The sequence below is a fragment of the Takifugu flavidus genome, chromosome 12 (assembly GCF_003711565.1).
Source record: "Takifugu flavidus isolate HTHZ2018 chromosome 12, ASM371156v2, whole genome shotgun sequence".
NCBI lineage: Eukaryota > Metazoa > Chordata > Actinopteri > Tetraodontiformes > Tetraodontidae > Takifugu > Takifugu flavidus.
This window is the reverse complement of record NC_079531.1, coordinates 3,660,513-3,686,140: the sequence shown is the minus strand read 5'-3', so window position 1 is coordinate 3,686,140 and position 25,628 is coordinate 3,660,513. Positions and strand designations below refer to the sequence as shown.

Below are 25,628 nucleotides of genomic sequence, written 5' to 3'. Positions count from 1 at the left end.
CAGCATCCACTTAAGATCTTCTACAAAACTGCATGATTTTGCATCTGGTGATCCTGCAATATTTAGAGGAAAGAATGGCAGAAATTAATGTGGGAAGAAGTGGTTCAAATTTTATTAAGTCAAAAGTGCATTTGAGACTTACCCTGGAATATGTCCACTGTGCGACATTAGATTCAAAGTGAGAAAAAGAAATCCCACAAGGCCACTGAGTGAAATCCAGAATATTATTATAACTGAGTCTATAAGCAAAAATAAACATCTGTTAGTTACTGTTATTATTGCTCCTCCTAACGATAATATTTTGGTAGTAGATTTTAAGGATAAATACTCACACTTGTGGTATTTGAGCTTACTCTCATCCACAATCACGGCTCAATATAATCATAATAGTATTCCCATTCATAGGTGCCAGTTGAGTTCTCCATGTCAACCTTAATCCGGTGGTGGGATAGATGGAGGTGCTGGTGAAGTTCTCAGACCTTAATAGACTGTGGAATTTGAAGACATGTGTAATTCAAATATTTGGCCGCTTGGGGTGTGGTATGCTTTTCGAAAAGATCTAACAAAATTCGCAGCCTGTCCATTTAAGGTCACACAGCCTGAATTTTGATGGTATAGCGTTCTCATACGCAGCAACGCATTTGCTTTCGCTACATTCCCTTTTCTTCCTCAAAATTGTTAATTTACCACAGTGGTAAAACGTGGTGACGTCACCACCCTCACAGGAAGTTACGAATCGTCTCCCCCATGTCACGTGACGTTGGCATTTCCGACTCTAGTAGCCGAGGTCTCGGTAGCTATGTTGTCACAGCGACATTAAAACAAGTTATTTGTTTTTATTGGATATATTTTAGCCATGCAATTACATGTTCATATGACTACGTAGAGAAACAGCCAGGTCCATTAGTTCAAAAAATCTAAAACAAGGATGGATGCAGTAAACGCGTTCAACATGGAGGTAAAGTTTTCTTCCGTTCGAAGAGCAAAAATGAAGGCTAGCGCTTTAGGCTAATGTTCGTCAGCTTTGCTGCGTACGTTGAAGCAACGTTAGAGCCATTTAAGTCTAAATATGTCCATTTTCGGAGTGTTTGTGTGGTTAAATCCAGCTAGTGTAAACGCAAGACGATTTGTTTTCATTCAGAAGGCACCACTGCTGCTGAAGCTAAGTAAATATTTGTAGGCCTGTCATTTCAGTATCTCTAAGCGGCTAACCACTGAGGCCACTTAGCCTTGACAGATATCGTGATGAAGCTTAATTTATAATTTGATTTTGTGAAACTTATGCTTGCTTCTGACTATTCTATCTCTCGGCACGGTAAATGTTTTGGTAGTAGTTTAACATGAAGTCAGAATGGCTATGAACATTATCACCAATGGCGGCACAACATCATTTCGATGTGTTTCCTGAGAGCCAGTCTGTTATTGAGTGGTTTTAAGTTGATTTGGGGGTTGATATTCGACTAATCCACACAGGATTAATTATTAGAAACACTTTGACTTTACTGAATTGCCTTAATGTCTATGCATTTTCAGTTGGAATACACACAAGTCTATTTTATGACGTTTGATGGGCTTTTTATATCTACTATAATTCACTTGAGTCCATTTGGGAGGATATAATAGTTATTTAATTATTAGGACTTGATGTATTCGTCTGTATTTATGGGTAGCCACACTTAGTCTAACACAATGTTTAAGTGTGTGTTATTTCACCATATTAATTATTTTCTTATATCTCTTTTAAGTTGTTCTCCATGATTGACATGAAGCCTCCAATATCCCGCGCTAAGATGATGTCGGTTACAAAAGCAGCCATTAAAGCGATCAAGGTAAATTCTCCAACTTATTAAATTCACACGGTTTTGGACCGCAGGTGTTGACCTTTTAAAACTCAGTTAATGTTAAAACTCAGTTAATGTTGTAAAAAGCGTTGTGCCTAAAGAGGGTTGTTTAATGGAATAATAGCCTCATACAAAAGGGAGCACATGCTGGTTAATGCATCTCATTAATCTTCCCCTCAAAGCTTCCCTAAGTTGATCCTGGACAGTGGCACAGCTCGTTAGGGTCTCGAAATAAACTAAATGAAGTCGACAATAGATTTCAGTTATAGGGAGGGTTTTTAATACATTTTTCATATTTTCTTTAACATTTTTTTGTGTGTGTCTTTCATCAGCTTTACAAACATGTTGTCCAGATTGTGGAAAAGTTTATCAAGAAGGTATGTACTGAGAAGCTTAACCTAAAGTTCAAAATACAGTCCAAATAGCCATTGTGTAAGGAAAATAATTATCAATTCTTTTTTTTTTTCTAGTGCAAGCCAGAATTAAAAGTCCCTGGGTTGTATGTGATTGATTCGATTGTTCGACAGTCACGGCATCAGTTTGGTGTCGACAAGGACGTGTTTGGCCCCAGATTCCTGAAGAACTTCACTGAGACTTTTCAAAACCTTTATCACTGCCAAGGGGAAGACAAGGTTTTCTATATTTGTGCAGCTAGAAATTTTATTGAATTTAACTGAATGTTGTGCTGAAACCCTCTAACGTTTTCCAGACCAAAATAGTCCGCGTGCTGAACCTGTGGCAGAAGAATGGGGTGTTTGACACAAATATACTCCAGTCTTTAGTAGACATGGCAAATGGAAATATTTCTCCTAATATAGTTGAGGGTAATTAAATGCACATATTCCTTTTATCACAGTGATTTAATACTCCCATGTACACACCTGATTTGCCTTGTTTTAACTGTCCCAGCTGCTCAGACACAGCTGCCCGTCACTAGTCCCACAGTTGTGTCCAGTGAGCCCCAGCTACCCACGACTGATGCCTTAGCTGCTGTGGCACAGCTGTTTCAGTCACAGCATGGACAGGAGGTAAGTTTATTTTTAAGTGCCCCTGTATTTTTTTTTAAATCTTGGCATTTCGGAAGCTTTAAATGAATCATCTATTATCCTATAGCTGCAGAGAATACTCCAGAATTTCCAGCAGGCAGATAAGACTTTTGCAAACAACAGCCTGACCCCACCACATATGCCTGTGACCCCGCTCGGCTCCTACAATGCACACAAAGAAAAGAAAAGCTCTTTAGCAGAGGTAATTATTTGGTTATCTCAGCGTTATTACATTCATTTTGGGGCTCCTGTAAACTTGACATTTGTGTAACATGTAACTGTATTTCCTTAGAAACTCCTGGACCGATTTGAGTATGATGATGACCCAGAGGATGTAACTGCTAAAGAAGGAAATACTCAGCCACAGTGAGTACAAAAAATCTTTAAACTTTATAGTCTACTGGGTCTAAATTCTATATACAATCTTTTTTCATATATTTTTCTGATTTTCTTTATTTTTGTAATACCTTCATACCTGTTTTCTAATTACAGAGGTATTTCTGAAAAACTGATACTTGAGAGTGTTCATATGTTGGCCCAAGCCAGTGGTATACAGGTACCAAATATAGCTTTTGTTTAATAATTCTTATTATGCACTTATTTTTCAATTATAGTTATCGAGTTTAAGTTTTAATTGTATCAATGTTTTGGTTTCATTCTGTAAAATCTCACCTATTTGATGGTGCAATGTTTATTTCTGGTTTATTGTTTTGTTTTTTGTTTTTTTCAGGATGGTAAAATGAGTCATGCTGAGCATCAAACACTACCAGACAGATACCATCCCATAAATGATGCTTATTCATACTGTGAGGTAAATCTTAAATACAAAGCTCTACTCTGCTATGTAACATTTACATATAATTTTAAGCTTAAAATGTGATCTTATGTGTAATAGTCAAACAATGCCTTGTACAGTTTCTGCCTCATATTGCAACACATCCCCTTATCGTTTCAAGAAATAATGGACAGTTGACTGTAGGTTGTTGAAGGTTGCATAGTGTTTATAGAAATATGTTAAATTAAATTAAATGGGTCACTTACTATGAAATCATCCTCATCGAATCTATCGTTGCGTAGTGCTACGAATGCCAGTTTTTTTGTCTTCACTCATGATTAATCTGATTATCGTTGTGTGGAAGTGACTGAAGTTTCCACTCGAAAATCGAATAATTACCACTGGTAACAACATCTTTTTTCTGTAGGTATATTGTATTAATATAAGTATATATTAATGACATAGCCTGCAGATCTGTTATGTCTGTCTACCACAGATTAGCTGGCCTTTATAATAAGATGAATCTTCTGTTACTATTCAACATTATCTTTAAATTTGTAGATTACTGATTCTGTTTTCTAAAGATTGAGACATATGAGCGTGGTGATATATGTTTATTGTCAAACGGTGATCTTACTGTCTTTTTGCACTTAAATTTGTCAAAAACCTGCTGCACAGTCATTTTGCCATGTTGTCACTTTAGGGAAGTTCAAGAGAAGATTCGGGTTTTATTCAGGAAGGGAGACACAGAAGTTATAACAGGCGATCAGGTTCAAGGTAAGAATTTAGATTTACTTTAATGGTTGTAATGTTACTTCTGTAACCTTCTGGAGGGTAGTAAACCAGTGTTGTAAATAAGATGGAGCTAGGTCCAGCATGATTCAGTGATTTGAACAATAAAGCTCTCGATTTTCCTTTTGGTTGTATCTGGTGCAATAAATCCCGACAAAGATGAGGACTGTGTGTGTTATGTAAAAATAATGATTTCAGGACATGTCAGACATCCTCATTTCATTTTTTCTCAGGGGTGAATGAATTTATACCTGATCTCACAGTGAAACCTAGAAATGAAGCATAACATTAAACTAATGATAAGAATCCTCAATGCTGTGTATTTATGTCTTCTTTTTCTGACTTTATTACAAAACTATTATATCATGTAGTGTTATTTTGTGACACCATGTCCAATATGGTGTGGTTCAGATCTCCAAGGAGAAGAAGATCAAGATCGTCATCCCGCTCCAGGAGGGGTAGGCCTGAGCATTCCCGACCCAGGGAAAGGCGTTGGAGGTCTCGTTCTGGTGACAGGAGTGAGAGGGAAAACAGAGAGCGCAGACAGAAAGGTCTTCCTACCATAAAAAGCCACACTCTCAGCGGTATGTACCACTGCCAGCAGAGTCCAGTGTGTGAATGTATCATCCAGTCAGGTATCAAAGCTTTTTTGGATGCTGCCTCTTGGAAAATGTTGCTAATGCAGTTTTGTTTGATTTCTAGTTTGCAGTACTACACTATGGATTGGACAGCTGGACAAGAAAACCCAGCAGTCTGATGTGGTGTCCCTTTTAGAAGAGTTTGGCCAGATTGAGTCAATTAATGTGAGTTGGGGTGGTTCGTACGTCTAAGTGTCTGTGCTACTTCAGCCACGCAGCGTTGTGTATCTGGAGTTTAAACTTTGCTTTCTTTATATCCAGATGATCCCTCCGAGAGGCTGTGCTTATATCGTCATGGTTCACAGACAAGACGCCTACACAGCCTTGAACAAGCTCAGTCGGGGATCGTACAGAGTCAACCAGAAACCAGTGAAGGTACGTAAACTACAGTTTATCTCCAGTTATTAGTGATTGAATGGAGCCTTTCACACGTGCATTGACATCCTTGTCTGTTGAGTCTTGTCTGTTGCTTATTGTTAAAACCACCATAACTAAATATTCTATTCTAAATATTCTTTTCTAAATAATGTCTAATGTAGATCGCCTGGGCCTTGAACAAAGGTATAAAATCAACTCACAAAAAGTTCTGGGATGTAGAGCAAGGAGTTACCTACATCCCCTGGAGCAAGGTCAGAGTTGAGGATTTGGAGAGCTATCGGGAAGGTGGTATGCTCGATGCAGACACTTTAGATCCAGGTAAAAGTAACTACACTTAATCCCTCATGAAGACCATTGGCTGCAATCCCCTGATCTTTTCATTTCCCTTTCTATTGTCCACAGCCTGGAATATTGCCAATGACCTTAAAATGGTGGCTGCAAATGGAGCATTGGAAAGTGTGTCAGTAGATGGAGTCTCGCAAGTTCAGGTAATGATAATGCAGACATTCAACACCTTAATTTTGATATTCCCAGTTCTTTCATTTAAGTTTCATTCATATTGTATTGGAGGGTTCCAAATTATTGTAGAGTATGAATGGGAAAATGAAACGCATGAGCAGTGGAGCTTATCTGTTCTGCCTTCTTACTTTCTCTCTTCAATAAAGGTTCCTACAGAAAATCTATGCATGTAATTTTGAACTTCTCACCAGATGTGAGAAGACATTGTGACAGCTTCTTTGGAGAAATACTTGCTCATTTATACACATTTCTTTAACCTTCATCCGCATCCTTACAAAAAACGAGTCCTTCCTTGGCATCCGAGAAACGGTAACTTGTCATGATTAACCGGTAATAAATGTCAATTTTCTATCAACATACCTCAAAGAGCAGCAGAAGGTGAAAATGAGAGCACTCTTAGGGTGTTTGCAGGCTGTGAAAGTGAGTCAGGAATTTAACACTAAAGACTTGACCAAACGGAAATCTTCTCAGTTAAGGTATGTGAACAAATACGGTGTATTAGGTTTTACTCCTTTTATTACCTGTATGTATATATATATATATATTTTAAATAGCATAATTATTAATTAATGAGGTAATAGGCGATATTCACTTATTTGCCATGATCCATTAATTTCAGTTTCATCTATATAATAAACTTCCTGAAATAGAAATCCCATAAGCTCCTCTGCTGAGTCACATTCAGCCTCAGAAATGACTGTTGCTTTCTTCACTTCCTAAAAAAAAAAAGCATTTTCACTTACCTTGCACCCTGCAGTAACATATTCAAATAAAGTATGACAATAAGACAACCTACTGTGGTATATGTAGAGGGCACCTTTGTAAACCTTTCTTTGTTTCCAGGAACAGCCCATTCTTCAGAAAACTAGGATTTGGTCATTTGTATCGGTTCCCCCCTTTATTCTCAAATTCTGCTATCAACGGGCAACAGATAAGTTTATAACATCTGGGTGACAATGTGCAAACATACAAGCAGATGTGAGCCTTAATAGTCCAATCATTCCATGATAAAGACGCCTCATGAACAGCTGCTAAATAAAAGAAACTAGCTTCACGGTCATCTGGTCGGACCCTCGGCATCCGGCCGCCTTTAGCTGGGAAAGTTGCACTCTTCAATGTGAATGGTTGCACACAAACTTTGAGCTCAAGGGTACGTATTGGATGCCCATGGAATTTAAAGGCCACGATGGAAGCAAGTGTTTTCCAGTGACAAGGAAAAGGTAAGCCAGAATTCCGCCAATTATTCAACACGTCTCGCCAGAAAAATCAGAACCTGGACAGGCTGCAGTATCTGCTTTTCTTGTTCTTCACAAGAGGAATGTTGCCAGGTTGAGAATCTGTTAATGGATGGAGGGCAAGAAACCCAAGGAACATCCTTCATGCCGTAGAATCTATGATATCCTTTCCAACGGTGGTCTCTGGCTTCAGGTTCACCTGTAAGTTGTAACATTTTGTATAAATGTAACATTGGTGTACCTAACAGAAGCAGAAACAAGCCAAGAGACGTGTGAGGACTCAGTCCACTTGAGATAGATATTTATTACATTTATTTATTAATTAAATATTCCTGAGCGCACTGTAAATGATCCTAAGCCAATGTTACGAGAAACAACATTCTTAAAGTTAAGCTCACTGCTGTGATGCTCTACAGTGACGATCTTTATTAGGAACCGGCTTGTCGTCATGGCCACACGTCTCTACACGTCTTATAGGTTTTACTCTTGGCCTTCTCTTTAGATCTCAGTGTAGTAGAAAATATCCCAGGGTTGACACTGAACAAAAGCTTTGACAACATTCTGGTGTTCCAAAATTTGCTCACTTTTGAGGTCTCTATTAGACATTTTGTCTAAAAGATGCAAATTTTAAAGGCCCTTATCTATATTTCCTGTGCATCAGAGATTCCGTGGCTCTTACCTGAATAAGTAGGTGCTGGTTACAAAATGATCCTTAACAGGTTTATCAGGGACTTCTATCCTGTGACATTCTGACTTTCACCATTCTATTTAAACCTTTTGCATTAATATAACTGAGTGAGACACCGCCGACTCCAACAGCTTTACGATACACGGGGAGAAGTTTCTATCTTTGTATTAATGTATATTCCACAGAAAGGTGACGGCTCCCTCTTTCATGACTTGGCTGGTTTGTTATTTGCCTGATGTGGCTGGCACACCTGGTCTGTGTCGGGGTGCAGATTTTTAAAAGGCTACATATCCAGGAAGTGTCACATTAAACCGATGAAGGTTCACTTGTGCTGCGGAGTGGAGCAGGGACATGGTCAAGAAAAGTGATAATGAGGCACGTGGATGGAACGCAAGGCAGAGTTTGGTGGATGCTTGAGTTGTTTTTGTCCAAAAAAAGGAAATGCACGTTAACCATCCTATTTCAGAACCTGTTGCAGTATTAATCATGATCAGTCCCAACTGTTCAAAGATGATGTCCACCTGGGTGGGTTTCATTAGTTCAGAGCAGCAGCCCTGTTAAATTACTACGATCCCTCAGTTATATGGAATGTGATAATCTGCAATTTTTATCATTACCTTTAAGACTGCGCCCTTATATTTGAAACCAAACGCCACCTATTGGACGAATGCTTTATTTGCTGATGATGTTTTGATGGGCAACATCACACAATGAACATTCTGTGTGACATTTATTAAAATATGCACCGTACAGTTTGCAATATCTTAGAAACCATGATTTTTAGAGATGCAGTGCTGCTCGTGGCTACACAAGGCTATAACTGCTAAAATAAAACACGGCAAAGTAAAAAGCTACTGAACTTTGCCTGGTTAATGCCTTGTTTTTAAATCTGAAACACTTGTGAACTTAAATTATGACGCACGCTTAAAAATATCAATTATGAATTGCAAGTTGATGTTGCACCCTCCACACACACCAGCCAACATGCCAACATGCGGGGAGCCCGTTTCACGGCAGCACACGGGCGTTAACTTTTCTGGCCAGTCCAAGTTTGTACATGCGGATCGTGGTGTCGCAGCTCGTTCTCGGGGTTGCCTCCCCAAGGGCGATGTGGGAGCGTTTGTATCCTGGATGTTATAGCTTCATTTCTGCACTGTGGGAGAAACGGCAACATCCGTATCTGTTGCATCTCATCTGGAAGCGGCATACTTGAGGTTTGTCAACACGTTCAGAGCGTATTTGATGGCAGATGAAAGGATCGCTTCAAGACTCCGGTTGACTCTTTTTTTTCTGTCTTTTAAGCGCGGCCCCTTTTTGGCCAAATGTTTAAAGCATTGCCTGCATCTGCTGCCTTAATACACTTTCACAGAAATGTCAGCGCTTTGATCAGCCTGAGAGCATTTTTTTCTGAATCTGCAAACACAAATATGCAGGCTTTTGCATTACAGGACTGCAGAAAAACCTTTAGAGTTCGCTGCATCTATATGTGATATAAACAAGGCCTGTTTGACCTCTGCTGCCCTCTGCTCAGGGGGATCTGGGATGGGTCCAGGCAGGGATGTGAGCACCAAGACGGCCAGAAAATTCGGTTTTCTCGGACGCCTTTATCTCCGAATGCATTTGGCAATAATGCATCAGTTTTAAAGTGCGTGTTTGTCATAGCATGAGGTGTCCTCCATTAACAGGAAATTGACGCCCATGTGAAGAAACAAACAGGTTCTGGAGCAGAATGTGCTGCTTTAAAACATCCTTTACTGGGGTGTATTTCAACATGACCACTGAAATACTGACAAGCTGACACTTTTTTTATTATTTATTTATAATAAATTGTTACAGCAGCTTGCCCTGTCAGTGCCTGCAAACCTTTATGTTTTAAAACCCCAACATAAATATGAATTCCTTAACAGGAATGAAAGCTTTAAATGCCTGTTTTGTGTTCAAAATTAATCTACAGTGTCTAAAGTTCACCGTTCAGAACAACACTGTAACACGCAGTCCAAATTTAAATTTAAAAAAATCCAGCATGTCATTTTTATTGTTAGAAGTCCTACTTTTATGAAGCAACAAAACACATCTGGGGCAGTGAGGACCCATCTTTCAGTCGTCCCCATCTACCTCCAACACATCACTGTCTACGTCTCGTTGCTATTTTATACATTGATTATTCAGCACATTGGTTCATAGTGAACTCTCACATCCTGTAAATAAGCTGCATTTTTTTGTTTCTATCTCAGTAATGGAACAAGGAAGCATGCTTCAACAGCTTTACTGAACTGCATATATATATATATATATATGTATATATGTCTGTGTGTGTGTGTGTATATATATATAATGTGTGTGTGTATATGTATAGTTACATGTGAGATTGTCCTGTGCGGTCTCATGGGAACAAATGCTTTAGTCTTTTCCTCTGTTTTGATGCGAGGTCACTTTTCAAGGGTATGAGGTCAAATTTTCAGTTGCCTCAAGTAATCCAACAGTGTTCTCAGTCCGCGCGTGGAGAACGTCAGACTAACACACGTCCTCACAAAGGTGAGTGTTCCACAGACGGTCTGACTGGACTGATTTGGGGTGCCCCCCCGCCCTATGTGTCACAGGTTCATGTTGATCTGAGCTGCCTTAATAAGAGGTAGTTTAAAGAAGTATGAGAAAAGAACTTAAATAAGCTTTTATTTAATCTACAATCTTTGATATTGTGCTTGATTCATGAACTTCCTGAGGATTTCCTTTAATAATGTCAGATATCTCTTATAATTTGCCTCCCCTCAGTATGCACAGATGGAATATAAACTATATGTTGTGTGAGTTAGTTATCAGCAATTAATAGACGTAATATAGCTCCAAATCTTGTCAGTTTGAAATTTCATATTTGGTAAAGAACGTGAGGAATCGGACATGTCTCCAGTAGTAAATACCCAGAAGAATTTCAACTATAAATGGAGTTGGATTAACATTCAAATTTTTTGTCTTCAATGATGCCTTTATCTCTTATATCTAACAATGAGGAAACCCACAATAAGTTGCAATTTTGGCTCTTCAAACATTACTATTGATTTAGGTCATGGATGATTTTTTAAAAATAATTATGAAGATTTTTCTGTCATGTTTGAATAATGTGCAGTTCAGCTTTCATGTTTTAAATTTCTCTGAAAAACATTTGTATGAAGAAGATTATTTGTTTCTGTTCTCACGTTCTTGATAAACCAGTGTGGAGTCTGATTTTCTGAGCTCCCAAAGCGTGAGGTCAAAATATCTCTGCTGCCCCCTTGTGGATGAATGTGTATGTAATAGCCCCTTCCCCTCTCTAATTATTGAACAGCAATTTTAAAAAAGCATCCAATGCCAACAAAACCTTAAGTACCAACATTTTACCAAGGTTTATATTTTTATTAGTTTTCACCTGGTAGACGTGACAACATCATGACTGATGTACGACTAATCTGCTGGTCAGTGTTTGGATTGAAAGTCTAAAATAAATTTATTTTGCAATTTTATATTCTTCAAAAAAAGATTTATATAACATGCAAATATTGTGTTGATGTGTTTTATTGATATGTCCAGTTGTTTGTGTAGAACAAACTGCTCCACTGTGTTAATACTGTCAGTTAAGCTTATTAAACTATGATTATGAGCCTAATTTGTAAAACCTTCCACTAGAGGGAAAATGTCCAGTTCTGTTCATAAATAGAACATTGACAGCGTTCTGTGCTAGGAACAGGAGTTCTTTTCTTTGGAGCATCTACCTTTATGATAGAATGGTTCTAAACGTTTATCTTTCACCATCTAGTGGACTTTGGCCTTTACTACATTTGACCGTGACTTTTTTAAACACTAGTAATTCTGTATCTGAAGCAAATCTAAAAAAAAAAAAGAAAAAGATAAGGCAACTGCAGGTACAGTACAGTTATCTCACTGACACATATTGACCGTTATATATAATCATAGTTTGTAAAGTCAGTGTTTTATTATTAACTGTAGAATGTGCATGTGTGTCACAACTCCATACTCCACACTTTTACCTTTTTCTATGGCCTATCAGGTATAAATGTTGTATTAAAAGGGGAAACACTAAAGTATGCATTGTTGTTCATGTGTTTTCTTTCATCTGAAGCCTTTTTCATTTTCTGCCAGCACTTGAAACTGGTGGAAATAATATAATCAGAAGCTGTTGATGCCGTTCTTTCCTTAATTTGACTGCTTTGTACTTTAGTTTCAACCCAATATCAATGATATTGTGCATCTTTGTCTTGCAGACACAGCCCCTTGATCAGGCAACACCCATCGGGAGTCCGCTTCGCTTCACTGGAGCCGTTGTCATGCCCCCTGCATCCATGCCCCCTGCAGAAACTGCTTTCATGCACGTGGAGATTGAGCGGACAGTGTTGCCACCAGGTAAGCCATTTTAACAGAGATTAGAAAAGATAACCTCCAATGCTCTACCAGAATATGTTTTTGAACCTCTCTCGACTTTTAACTCTGCAGGAAATGAAGAGGATAGTAAAGCAAACGATATCCTTCTCTCCATGCGTATGGTCAACCAGCTGGGGACTGTTTTGACCATTCCTGCTCCCCGGTCAGGTTTCCCTCATCTGCAGCCTCCTGCCAGCACCCCTGGGCCTTGCCCTTCGCCGTTTCTCTCCCCCCCATACATGCCACACTTACCGCCACAAATGATGCACAGGCGGCCCGTGTTCCCTCCCGGGAGGTACAGCGTGGCCGTGCCCTTCCCTCCCCGCGACCCTCTTTTTCATCAGCACCCTGCCATGGAACCAGAAGGCATGGATGATGGAGAAGTAAGGCATTTTGGAAATGGAAATCCAAGGTTTCCACATCCACGCTTCCACAGAGGGAGTTGGTAGATGCGATTCTTCTCTCTCTCTCTATTTTTTGAAAGCCAGGAATGGACATTGTCCTGAACCACTGTGACGCATAGTATCGTGGGCTACTGTCAACCAACTCTTTGGAGACATTTCTACCAGAATCATTTTTAAACTCAACATTCTGACATCTCAGGACTGGACAAGAAACTGTCCTGTATGTTCTGTAGTGGCTCGATATTGGTTGCTCTCATTTTGTACAGTGTATTTAAAGTATAGTGTCATTTGTCGCAGTCTGTAATCCTGACAGTTGGTGATGGATTCAAAGACAAAGTTTGTATTTTTTGCTGTTTTTGTCTATGAAGCCACCATAAAACTCTTTCATAAAGATTTCATATTTGATATTTAGAAGAATGTTAATTATTCTACACTTGTGCTTACATTTTCTTTCAGCAGAGAAGTCTGATATGTTTGTAGGAGAGAGAGTTTTGTCCTTTAATTAAAAGGCAGGGTAAATTTAACACGGTCGGCCTCTGCTGCTGATGTACAATCTACTATATTAAAAACTGGTATAAACTAATATCATGGTGATTTTATTTTGTTGCGGTTAAAAAATATTGTGCACTTGGTTAATGAACACATTGTGTTACAAAACAGCTAAAATGTCTTTGTGCTAACTAATTGTTAATATCATAATAACCGCTAGCTTTGAATTAAATAAAAACGTACTGGCCAAAGCGATGACTAAAATATGAAAGTATTGCGTTAGGATAAAAAGAAATTAAGTCCATTCTGATTGGCGCCCCCTGATTGGCTGACTACAATGAGTGGCAGCCTCCTAGTCCAATTAGATGCCGTCCGGGAGGTTTGGCCCCGCCCCCACGGAGCGGAGACGCGTCCTCTGTCAGTAACCTGTTCCAGCTGTGACAGAACTCCTGGCTCAGGTTACAGCAGCGCACAGTTGCAGGGGCAGGACTCTGGTTCGGAACAACTCCGTGACTCCATGTCTGGAGAGGACGACGCTGGAGACAGCTCTCGACTTCTGAGAGGAGGAAACAACTCCTGGACGAAATCTGGACAATCTGGAAGGAACGAAACTGCGACAGGACTTTAATCTGTTTGAGTAAGAGGCTTTAATGCATGCGATCTAGATGTCATAGTTCAGCCAATGCCTTCTAACATTAACCCCTTGTAGGTGTCGGTGTCTGAAACCGTGAGCGTCTGATCACGTCTGGTGTTTCACTTATTGCGCAATCGCCACTCGAAAAGTGTTTCATTCCCAGATTTCCGCGTTTGCTCCGACGGCAGCGACGGTTTCTAATCTTCCTTTTCCTTTTCCTTTTCCTTTTCCTTTTCCTTTTCTAATGAAAACCAGATGTTAACCACCATGTCCGTCTTGTGTAGTCTGCAGCCACAGAAGGAGCCACATTATACAGCATCATTCACCACCAACCGTGCAGAGACTAAAGGCGTGGGGCAATCATACATTAGATTTGAGCCATTCTGATCACATATCATGCACAGCCGGATCAATATTTATTTGCCACACTGTGACACAGTCATGACTTTGTAAATGTGTGTGAGTATTTGCCTGACTTTTTAGTCGAGCAGATCACTCAACAAACGCCAAGCAAACCAATCCTTCCTGTCAGAGCAGCTCGTAAGTTTCCAACATTGTTATCCGTGTGGTCAGAACTAGACAGGCTGCATTGCGTGATGCACTTTCAGCAACCTGTTGGACCTATTTGTCCTGGTCGAAATGTCCCATCATGTGGTAGTGACGCTGCACGTTGTGGCACAAGGAATTAAAAGTAAATTGTATCTTCCAAGTGTCCAAGCAGATAAAGTTCCCTGTCTTTGCTTCTCAAAATGAAAAAGAGGGGTCGTGGCTATCAAACAGAGCGTGTAACTTGTTGTGCAGGACTGTGAGATTCCTCAGTCACATGCTTTAGTGAGAGGAGTGTTGCCAAATGGGAACTAACAACATTAAACAGTAAAAAACTGCATTAATGTAGTTCTTGGGTGGAGGTTTTGCATAGATTACAAATGACAAAGAGGATTCGAGGGGACTTCATGACTTCCAGAGAAGCCTGATTTAATTAGAAGCAACCAGTATTTCAGCCTGTGGCAATTTATAATCCATGAATTCAAAAATAGTCTCTAGATGGGGTATACAGATAGTTTCCAGTGGCTCTTTTTTGTGCGTACAGTTCCCATCATCATCCCATCATCAAAAAAGGCATGAAGAGAATGCTTGGTTGTGTCAGTGGAATTCCCTTCAAACCCCCATCGTGACCAAATTCCCGAACAAAGGAAGGGAAGGATGTGCCAGAAGTTATTGTGAAACATCATCCGAAACCAGTTCTGAAGGACATAAAAGGGAAACAGCAAAGGCCTGTATGTAGTTTTTGGTTAAACACACCCTGACATTGCCTACAATCCATAAAGGTTTTTTTTCCCCACAAGATATTTGCTTTCCTAAGCTGCCAACTCCTATTCAGAGGCAGCCAGGGCTTTTGTGCACTAGTCTTGGCTTTTCTCCCGTAAAGAGCCAATTAATTGTAAAATGCTGGAACCAGTGGGCATTGTTGCACCTTAAAAGAATCTGTGTGAGGGATTAAGAATTCAGCGGGCAGTCAAATGTCATCCAGAAAAGACAAATCCATCTAGTCCACTATTTGCTAGGTCAAACCTTAACTGTGGATGACGTTTACTGCAAATCTGGTAACATTGTGCGCATTCCTACTTTCAAACACAGAGAAAAATGCCAAAAATGATCCCATGAACCACAACAGATCCTTGATAAAGAGAAGGAGACAATCCAGTAAATCACGACAGGTTTGCCTGTTAAATATTACGAACAAATATTAAGTTAAATTAAACAATTTCATGGACTTGTTGAATTATTGACTGAACCACTCCTAACAAAACGAGAGGAAATGACAGTGAAATCCAGTTTGCCACAAAATCAACAAAGAGCAGATGGAAAGTGCTACACTGGCACGTTGAAAATGATTATGGTGAGGCAACGGGTGGGGCGAAAGTGAGGCAACGGGCGGGGTGAAAGAATTCCTGGACAGGGTTTTAATGTGTGAGTGATCAACCTGAACTTTGTGACAGTTTAATCTCATCTCCTGTCAGCCACTCTTGACCAAGATAAGAGTCCTAAGGAGTGTGTGTGAGAGGAGCGGAGAGGAATGTGAGCCTGTACCAGCCACTGCTAAACATGACAAATCCCAGTTACAGCAGCATGCAAACACACCACGCGGGGAGGACCATCATGCACCGCAGGCGGATTTAGACATAAAACTCCTCTCTCCTCTAAAACTCCTCTACATTAGTCACAACTAATGCTAAATGTTATATAAGAACAGATAGGTTGTCATTAAAAGGTATTTCTAGGTCTGCCAGCTATTTAATAAAGATGCTGATCAACAACAGTTCTGTTTACAAAGTGTTTCCTATGAAGAACTCACACTCAATTGTGAGCTAAAGCATTTTTCCCCAGAATTGCTGTGAGTCAATAACAGTTGATTCTTTGCTCCAGGCAAGGACTGACCTCACCCTCTGCATGTCTGCACCACTTTGTCATTCAATTTTTCATACGCTCAACCACCTCAACATAGACAGTATGGGCGACTGTACATCATAGATTGTTACACACAAAATAATCAATCTCGATTTGAAAGATAATACAGAAAAATGCAAGAGGATGCCACCAGATATGCTAACATGCCCATTTTTATATTAGTACTACTATTATATTTTATAAAAGACCTGAGTTCTTGTTCATTTCTTGCTCGAAATGTAAATATTGGATGTGCTTGGCAAGGCAGTGCACAGTGGTATTGGTGAGTTATGTCACCAATGGATACCAAAAACCACTAAATACGTACGACCACCCTTTTTCAGCATATTCCCTCAGGCTTTGAGACTGTTTCCAGTATTTCTGGCATTCCGTTAGATATTTCTTTCGTTTCCTGCGTCGCTTAAATGGATACTGCTTTGGATTTTGTGAAACATCGCTGCAACATAAAATGATAAATGAACTTTGACCCAACGACGGGTTTTTCCTGTGACCACGAGCACATCCGTCTGCTGCTGGCATCCAGACAGACAGTGATATGTGTAAGAGGCATTCTCACCTGTGTTTTTGTCTCAGGAAATTAAACACTATGGCATTTTTTTCTTTTTTCTTTATTTCTTTTTTGTGATATCATGTGGTAACAGACCTACAAGTGTTACATGCACTGCAATATAGCCATGGTATGAGGAAACTCACATGTTTGGGCATGTAGACAAACCAGGTGGTGTGTTTCTGGGGTGAGTAGGTAGAAAGGGAAGGGCTGAACTGATCTTTACGATGCAAAGCAGTTAGATCTGTTCTACAGTTCAACGGAAATTGAACTGAGAGCTCGAGCCAGTTCATAGAAACATTTATGCTCTTTTCTGTTGGATTTAAAATGTATAAAGTGCTGGCTGTGACTCTGTCTTCTTGGATTGTGAATATTCACAGGTGGATATGATGCCCTCCAGACGGCTTTGATGCATGTTCATACTTTCCAGAATCAATAAATCACCTCACAGCCATGAGTTCCCAGACAAGTTTTGGCAGCAACATGCTGTGTAAGTTTTGCACAAATCTCATTTTGGTTTGTTTATTTGAGGAGAATGCAAGCAAATGTTTGTCTTTGTTTTCCCTGAAGTCCAGTCCATTAACGATGACCTGAACGCATCACTGGCCACAGCAGATGAGTTATCGAAAGAGTTCAACTCCCTGCTGAAGGAGGTGTCCTCGGAAGAAAATACTGGAACACAGGTTCAGTACCGCTGTTCTCCTTGCAGCTCTTTTATTCTCTTTAGTGTCTGTGTGATTCTTTAAATATTATTTTAAAATAAACTAAAAAAAGGATGTGTTGCCACGAATGCCCTGTAAACATAATACATTTGAAGGGCCACATTAAAATACATTGTGATCATTTATTCATTATTGAATAATAGATGTTTCTTCAAAATTCACTTAGAATCATTATAATAAAATCATTTAAAAAAGATTCTCTTAGCAATTTCTCTCATACAACTCAGCTATATGTGTCAGTATTGATTCACTATCCACCTCGGTATCAATATTGTTATCTGACTAAAGTACAAAATCCCATTTGTTCCACAGAGATATTTTCACTTTAATCAGTCGTTTTTTCCCCATCAGACCAGCCCTCGAGTTTCCAGAGAGCAGCCTCGGTCCATCAGCCCCAAAGTTTCAAGCCCACAGCGGACAGGCAGTGATGGAAGCTCCAGTCCTCAGCCCTTCTCTTCAAACTCAACAACTTACTATTCCTCTGACTCCATCTCCAGCGCTAAAAATGTCCCATCCTCTCCGGTCTTTACCACAAGCCCGCTGGCTTCCCCCAAGAGCCAGAGGCACGCACGTTCTCCACTGCCTCGGGCTGGGTCTGACAGCTACCAGCATGGCCAGTATAGCCCCATACAGGCTCCCCGTAGCCCGAGGCATAACTCCCCGAGCCTGAGCCCGCGAGGCCCGAGTCCTTCTCTGAGCCCCACAGCTCTTTCCTTTGGCCAGTCCTCACGGTCTGCCACCTTCCACCCCTCCCCGAACTTGTTGAACCCATACGATAACACTCAGATGGGCCGCAGGTCACCCCGGCGGGAGAGAAGCCCCTCCCCTCTGTCTCTGAACCATCCCATGTCCAGCACGCTGCCACGAAATTTTGGATTTCGCGAACCGGGTAGGTGGCGTTACTGGCAGCCGGCTAGCTGCTGCCACGTTTGTCAGTGGAAAATGAATTACATATTCTCAACGGTAATCACTCCTCTTCTCTACTCCTCTCAAAGATGGTGCACAGCAGCACAAGAGTCCCAGCAAATGGAACGAAACAGATCTGGATGTGTCCTATGAGAAGAAACCTCACCACACCTATGACAGTTGGTTGATTTTCTAGCTCAGCTCATCCACTCTTTTAACATCTGTACTGCACAGTAGGAGTTGTATAGTGACCCAAGGACAGACAATTGATTAACAGACCAAAGGAGCACCGGCCCTCGACTCTGTTTTCATAATGTAAACTTTTCTGTTCCAGAGACGGAGTGGGTCCGGCCGACTGTGCCAAGTAGCAGCTGGAGGGAATCTGACCTTGATGGCCCACCACCAGCTCCAAGCCCCAAAAAGGTATCATCAATTTTCGGGGTTTAAACACAAAGATTCGCCACCACTAAAACCATCTGCAGAATTGTAATAAGTGACTAGCATAAACTGATATAACGCAACCAGTATTAATTGTCTTAGAAAAAATGTTATCTCTGTCTTTTCCTCCCGCTCCAGGATACTCGGGCTAAAGCTTTGCAGTTCTCCCCCAGCTCACTTCCCCGTAATGCACGAATATCAACACCTCCAGAGATTTTGTCTCCATCCCATTCCTCCTACACCGTCCAGCCCATCTCCCGTATTTCTATTCCTCCGACCTCCACTCAGGCCCGCCAGCACAGGCCTATCCCTCTTTCTGTCATCATGCGTCTCCAAAATCCACACTGGGGGGCAATGTCAACCCGCCACCCCAGACTGGGAGGAGAAGGCGATATGGCAGCGTATCAACCGGCTCCGCCCATGCCGAGGGAGTTCTTCAAAGAGCCCTTTTTCCAGCCTCAGAGGCATCCACCAGAGTTGAGGCAGCCAGCCGTGTACAGCGATGGTAAAACACGTCCACGAGACAAGTTTAGATGTCGGGTAACTTCAGCTAACACATGTGCTTTTTCTTTGTTTAGCGCTCAGCTCAGGGGATGTAGACGCTGAGTTGGAGCGGCTGGACTCGCCTCATAAAATGGCCGTGATTTCGGAGCATCCGTTCACCCAGTCTGAGCAGGCTGTGACCCCAGCTCCCCGGCCTCTCAGCCCCACCAGGTTACAGCCAATGGTGGCTCCAGAGGCTCAGAGCCAAGAGATTCCTGACATAGAAGAGTTGCTCCGCATCCGGGCTGAAATTCCCCGGGCTTTGAAGAGACGGGGCTCCGTCGACCAATCGCAGCCCCTAAAAAAAGCCTCACATTACCAGCCAAACCAGTACAAAACTCTAATCGACAAGCTGTTTAGGAAGAAGGAGCGCCGTTCGAGAGGAGAGCAAGGCAGTGACGCCAGCAGCTCTTCAGAAGGAGAGGAGTGCGCTATGCCTCCTTCTTTTACACCTAAAAAATCAACTGTGATCCCCCAGGAGGTCAGAGTGAGACATGTTCTCCCATGTAAGCATCTCAGTATAAATAAAAACGCCTGAAATTGTTGAAAGGCTGCTTCTGTTACGACTTCAGAGCTACAATTCCATACTCCGGAGGCCTAAAAAAGAACGTAAAAGTTCTGGGAAGCGAGCCCGGCTCAGTCCACACGTCCTGGCGTTAGATGGAGCACTGCACGGCGAACTGGAGACAGTGCAGAAAGCTGTGCAAGAGGTGCGTGCAGAGCTACTCTACACTAATCAGTGCCGGTGCTTGGACCTTATTATATGGAAAACCACTGCATTCGCTTCAGTGCAGCAGCGTGGTGCCGCCTTCTTTCTGTCCTTGTTCCTAACTAAGCAAACTGCTGTTCTGTAGATGACCGACCCGAGCCAACCCAACGACGAAGGCATCACCGCCCTTCACAATGCTATCTGCGGGGGTCACTACAACGTTGTGGACTTTCTGGTTCGCATCGGGGCCAATGTCAGTGCTCCAGACAGCCACGGCTGGTAAATATTCACATTCTTTCCGCCTGGTCATGTTGTCATTGCGATCGGCGGCGGAGTCTCGATGTACGTTGGTGCTGACTCTTTCTCCCTCAGGACGCCGCTGCACTGCGCGGCCTCCTGCAACGACCGTCTTCTCTGTGAGTTTTTGGTGAGAAACGGCGGGGCGGTGATGGCCATGACGGAGAGTGACGGCGCCACTGCCTCCCAGAAATGTGACCCGTATGCTGTCGGCTTTGAGGAGTGCGAGAACTTTCTGAGAGGCGAGGAGTGCACACACACCTGCACACACACACACATGCCCGATGACATTGAAATGATTCTTGAAATGATATTTTGAAAGACAAGCAGGTCACGGTCGAAGTAACGCATCCTGTACAAACAGGGCGTCTACTTCTCTCTCCGGGACAATAAGACGCGCTTAAATATGTTGCATTCATGTGATTCCAGGTATGGAGGAGGCCATGGGTTTGGAAAACAGCGGGGTGCTGTATGCGCTGTGGAGCTACCCAGCTCAGGCGCCTGATGAGCTGAGCTTCAAAGATGGAGACATGGTCACCATCCTGCAGAAACCTGAGGGCTCAGACTGGTGGTGGGCCTCACTCTGTGGCAGAGAGGGCTTTGTGCCAAACAACTACTTTGGGGTAAGATGCAGCGATGATGTTTTAGACTATTTATCCCTCACTCCCTGCAAAAAACATTAATATAATTGTCTGTTTTTCAGCTTTTCCCAAAGGTTCGACCAAAGACTCTCTGCTAATCCATTTGTTAGAACTTAAATGACGACTTTGTATTCTAGCATGACAGAGTTGTTGAAATGAACTGTCTTTAGTATGATTATAGTTCTTCTGTGGGGCGGGTGAACAGTTTCTGATATTCCAGACAAGGAAATACTCAAGTTTTTGTGACAGAATATACTATTTGCAATGGATATGCTAAAAATTCTTTCCTGTAAAACTAAAACTAGAGTTACATCGTGTATGTAAAGCCAAGGTCAGACTCTGCTTTTTAACAATGTTCCACGCATAAAGTCAACTTTTATATGTTAATGACAGATTAGAAATGAAATACTAAACTGTGGCTGTAGTGTTTAGTGTCCACTGCGTGTTGCTACATTTGCCAAACTGCTCTAAATGTTAGTGGAACTGCCTCAAACTGCCTTCTGGTGGATCAAAAAAGAAAGGAAAAATAACAGGAATGATGGTCAGATGACATGAAACTGTATAGTTAGTACTGGCTTGAAGGGAAATGATGATTAAAGTTGTCCTCCAATGTGACTCTAGAATTTATTAGCGTTTAATAAATATATTTTTAAAATGTGTTTGTCACGCGTGTGTGCATTTCCTCGTCAAGGGAATATTGACAGCAATATTCACAGCAATATTTAATCACCACGGGACCATTTTTCATCATAGGCCAGCAGGTGTCGCTGTAGTAATGTACAAAATGACAGATATTTGAAGACGGAGAGCAGATAAGATATTATTTATTGTTTGGCACCCGGTTTTGCTTTGTACTTGTTATTTTTTTATTGCTCTTTCTTCTTTGAAGATGATTGGTTTTGTCTTACATCACAAATGACCCAGATGATTTCTAAGATTTGTAATTAATCGTTTATTATTATGCATAAGGGTTATTACAATAAAAGCCTACTTACACAGTTAATATTTTTTAATGAAGTCTTTTGATCTGTAGCTCTCTATCCCACAGAAATTTAAGAAAACCAACAACTCTTGCGTCATCACAGTCCCTTATGCCTACGAGTGTCAAGGCTGCTTCATGCTGGTTTCCATTTTAACATTTTACTTATTTTAGTTTTAGGCAGATTATTAAAGAATAATCAGGATGTTAATGGGAATTCTTGTGAAAAAGAGACACTTAATTATACTGGTTCACATGTGGTAATCTTGTTCCGTGTCCAAACCGTTTCGTTGAATAATCCAGCTGATTTCCACTGCCTGTAGCCTCATACATGATATTATGATTAAATTAGTCAAGAGTGCCAGATTTTGATTCATAAAAATCCTCTTATTTGCTTCTTAGATAAGTTAAAATGCTAAGATCTGCTAAACGAAAAGATATTCCAAACTGAAAAACAAACAATGGCTTTAATCATTCTTTGTAAATTGGTTCTCAGAAATGAACCTTATCTTCAGGTTACACAGGTGCTTACTCTTGTTGTTTCTGGAGTGCAAGTGTTTGCAGCAGTTTCATATTTTTGGTGACGAGCAGTGACTGTGTTCAGGCCGAACTCATTTGATGGTTCATTGAAACCCCATTACGGCCTCCACCAAGCAAAATGAACTCTTATTGACACGAGCTGATGCCATTGAGTCCGAGGAGGGTGGGAGGAATCCGCCCTGCTGGGGAGACTTTTTAGTTTTTCTCCTTTTTTTTTTCTTATTCTCTTCCACTCACACTGATTTCAGAGATGTTGCTCTTTGCCCGTCAGGATCTGAAAATACCACCTGACCCAACAGGCCAGTGCTGCAATCAAGAAAACATGCAAGAGCAAATGAGAGAAGAGGGGATTTACAGACAGGAAAGGATGGAATGGAGGAGAAAAACACTCAAACTGTCACCAACCATATTGCGATGAAGAGAAATAAAGAATACAAATGGAACAAATGCAACAAAAAGGATGTTTGTTTTCCCACCAACTGTCATCTCGAACCGTTGTGGTCATTAACAAGTGACTTCGGCGAGCAATGTTGTATGTTTTGGAAAGCGTTCCTCTTGATGATACTTCTGAGGAGATTGGTTTTGTCAGCTTGGAGACATGAAAACGTACCACGGCGTAATCTGGGCACAAGAGGGCTCCATTATTTACACACAACAAAGAAGCCAATGCAGTTTATCGCTACCACAAACAACTGGGTGAGATGAACGTCAGCATGGCGTACGATATGTGTGTCTGCGTTCCAACAGACTACAGCGGCCCTTTATTTGAGAGTATTGTATGTGACAGCCAGCAAACTGCCTTGAAGGAAGAGTGTGTGTGTGTGTGTGTGTGTGTGTGTGTGTGTGTGTGTGTGTGTGTGTGTGTGTGTGTGTGTGTGTGTGTTCTCTGCTCTTACACTAAGGTGAGCGGACAGATCTGTGACCCAGCAGAAGCTCTTCTGGAACCAGCCAGCTCTACATAAAGGGCACGCACCAAAAATGGTGAAACAACAAATACGGCAACATCTTACTGGACTTGTTCTGCTCCACCGCTGCTAATTTCTTTCCCTCCTTCCTTGTTTTTTTTTTTTTGTTAATTCAGATCCGTGCCGCCACTTTGCGCTCCCGTGGAGTGGTGAATAATAGAGGATGGCTCGTCCTCTCTCCTTTCCGTGGTTAATCAGAGCTCGCCTGGGCAACCCTTATCCGCCTCTCCTCACTTTAATAAATCATTCAGGCCTTGATGGGAGAAAAAAAAAAAGCCCTTCATTGTAGGCTAAGCAGGGTTCTCTGGCACGAACCTTCCAACTCATCTCATTGTTAGACAGTCAACTCAAAACCAACCATGAGACCGTCAGCCACCTTCCTCTCCTCCTTCATCACTTTCAAAGGGGCTGGCTCTGGACCGCCCTCCTCTGGTTCCAAAGCATTTTAATAGTTATTTCATGCTGCCAACTAATGTGTGATGATGTCATTGCATCCATCTTCTGGATGTGGGGTCATTTAGGGATGATTTGAAAGCTTTTGCAGGAATCTTCTTTGGTTCCACATCCTTGAAAGCACTCCTTTCCTCCTCCTCTCATCTCATCCCCTCTGTCAATACATCTCAAGATCCACTCTGGGTTTTAGCACTTGTGAATACTCCTTCCTGTCCAGCCTGTGTATCCTGCTGTCTTTAAGTGGTTCACACACAGATGCCAAGCAGTGGTTGTTTTGGGGTTTTTTTTCTTAATCTGGCTACATTAACTTGCCTTCATCCTTCTTGGCAGAAGGATAGTAATCACTTTAATTGGCAAGAGACCCGAGCCCATCATCTTTCTTCCTCTCTCTAAATGTTTATCTTACTGTCTTACTCCAAATCTCCTTTTATTCAACATTGAACAGTAAAATGGACACTTTCCTAAGATTTCACAGAGCCTGAGCAGATGGAGGTAAAGTTATCAGAGAATATAAAAGTATAATCCCACCGGAGGCGTTTACACGATGGCAACCTCCTTTTTCACTTGTTGATCCCCAAAGTCACACTTGCTTTTTGTCCCCTCACAGCTCAGCGTGTAATCAATTTATCAGGACATTAATCTCTCTCTCCTCTGGAGAAAACATCACACATTCACCCTTTCTCTCTCTTTTCCCAGTTGGTTTATGGCAATTGAATGGTGTGAGAGTGCGCGTGTAGTTTTGTGCGTGTGTGTTCACATAGATTTATGTAAACATTTCAGCATAAGTGTGTGGGTTGGAGGTGAGGCCTAAGATGTGAATGTGTGTGGGTGTGTTTGTGTATTTCACTCTAAGCTCTCTCCATTTTGTTTGTCCTTGTATCCCTCAGCGTTTTCCCCTTATGTAAGATAAGTAATTCAAAGACAAAAAACCTGTCCGTGCATTGTCTTTGCAGGAGCACAAGGCTGCTTTCCCTTGAATTGGACCTGCCCCAGCCGGCCGCACCAGATCCAGCTGCTGCATTTGAACTTGATTCCGATTATTCGTAGGTTATTTTCTAATTTCTTTAAATCTACCCACAGGATCTGACACTTTCTAACATTAATTAATCTTTAAAACCCCAAAGTGATTTGATTTCCACTCCTCTGTGAGAATTAGATTAACTGTGTATTCCCTGCTGAGCTACCCCCCCCCCCCCCCCCCGGCTTTCTGCTAATGCTACCCTCCTCGGCCTGCACCATCCTCCTCCAACAGGGTTGTTGATGTGTCCATCCATGCATAAATGTTGCAACAACACTGGAGAAAAGTGCATGCCTAATTAAAACACGCCGACTCATTTGCACACAGCCTGCAATATATTAGAAGTGACCTAATTTTACATCGAGTAACATTCACTTAAAAAGCCACTGTACATGCACGTCTGTGCAAGAATAAGTTGCCGTCTTTTCACCTTTGTGCAAAATCCCCGGTTAGCTCATTACTCTTCAATCAGCTTGTGGGAAAAGGTCAACCTTTAAGGAGATAAAGGTCTTATGACACTTTGTTCAACACCGGGCACTGGCATTTACA

General features: G+C 41.5%; 2 protein-coding genes across 4 annotated transcripts; both read left to right on the top strand.

The window, feature by feature from the left end:
- Positions 1-750: 750 nt before the first annotated feature.
- Positions 751-13,312, top strand: LOC130535033 (SR-related and CTD-associated factor 4-like). 2 transcript variants are annotated; one of them, XM_057049826.1, is made up of 18 exons: positions 751-958; positions 1,746-1,829; positions 2,174-2,218; positions 2,312-2,473; positions 2,551-2,665; positions 2,751-2,869; positions 2,955-3,089; positions 3,180-3,253; positions 3,380-3,443; positions 3,618-3,698; positions 4,366-4,439; positions 4,866-5,038; positions 5,157-5,257; positions 5,354-5,467; positions 5,632-5,788; positions 5,873-5,958; positions 12,169-12,307; positions 12,398-13,312. In XM_057049826.1, the coding sequence occupies exons 1-18, from the start codon at positions 929-931 to the stop codon at positions 12,772-12,774; spliced, it is 2,130 nt and encodes a 709-aa protein (XP_056905806.1). In that variant the 5' UTR covers positions 751-928; the 3' UTR covers positions 12,775-13,312. The 2 variants fall into 2 exon arrangements, 1 of the variants encoding a protein (XP_056905806.1); XR_008953023.1 differs by lacking the exons at positions 12,169-12,307; positions 12,398-13,312 and adding an exon at positions 7,306-11,993 and having other exon boundaries at positions 5,873-7,209.
- Positions 13,313-13,626: 314 nt separating this feature from the next.
- Positions 13,627-21,783, top strand: ppp1r13l (protein phosphatase 1, regulatory subunit 13 like). Of its 2 annotated transcripts, none has more exons than XM_057049963.1 (13): positions 13,627-13,855; positions 17,249-17,358; positions 17,439-17,551; positions 17,942-18,479; positions 18,586-18,675; positions 18,831-18,919; positions 19,073-19,439; positions 19,513-19,958; positions 20,050-20,187; positions 20,332-20,465; positions 20,559-20,725; positions 20,913-21,106; positions 21,187-21,783. In XM_057049963.1, the coding sequence occupies exons 2-13, from the start codon at positions 17,322-17,324 to the stop codon at positions 21,220-21,222; spliced, it is 2,349 nt and encodes a 782-aa protein (XP_056905943.1). In that variant the 5' UTR covers positions 13,627-13,855; positions 17,249-17,321; the 3' UTR covers positions 21,223-21,783. The 2 variants fall into 2 exon arrangements, with proteins under 2 accessions (XP_056905943.1, XP_056905942.1); XM_057049962.1 differs by having other exon boundaries at positions 19,513-19,964.
- The last annotated feature ends 3,845 nt before the right edge of the window (positions 21,784-25,628 follow it).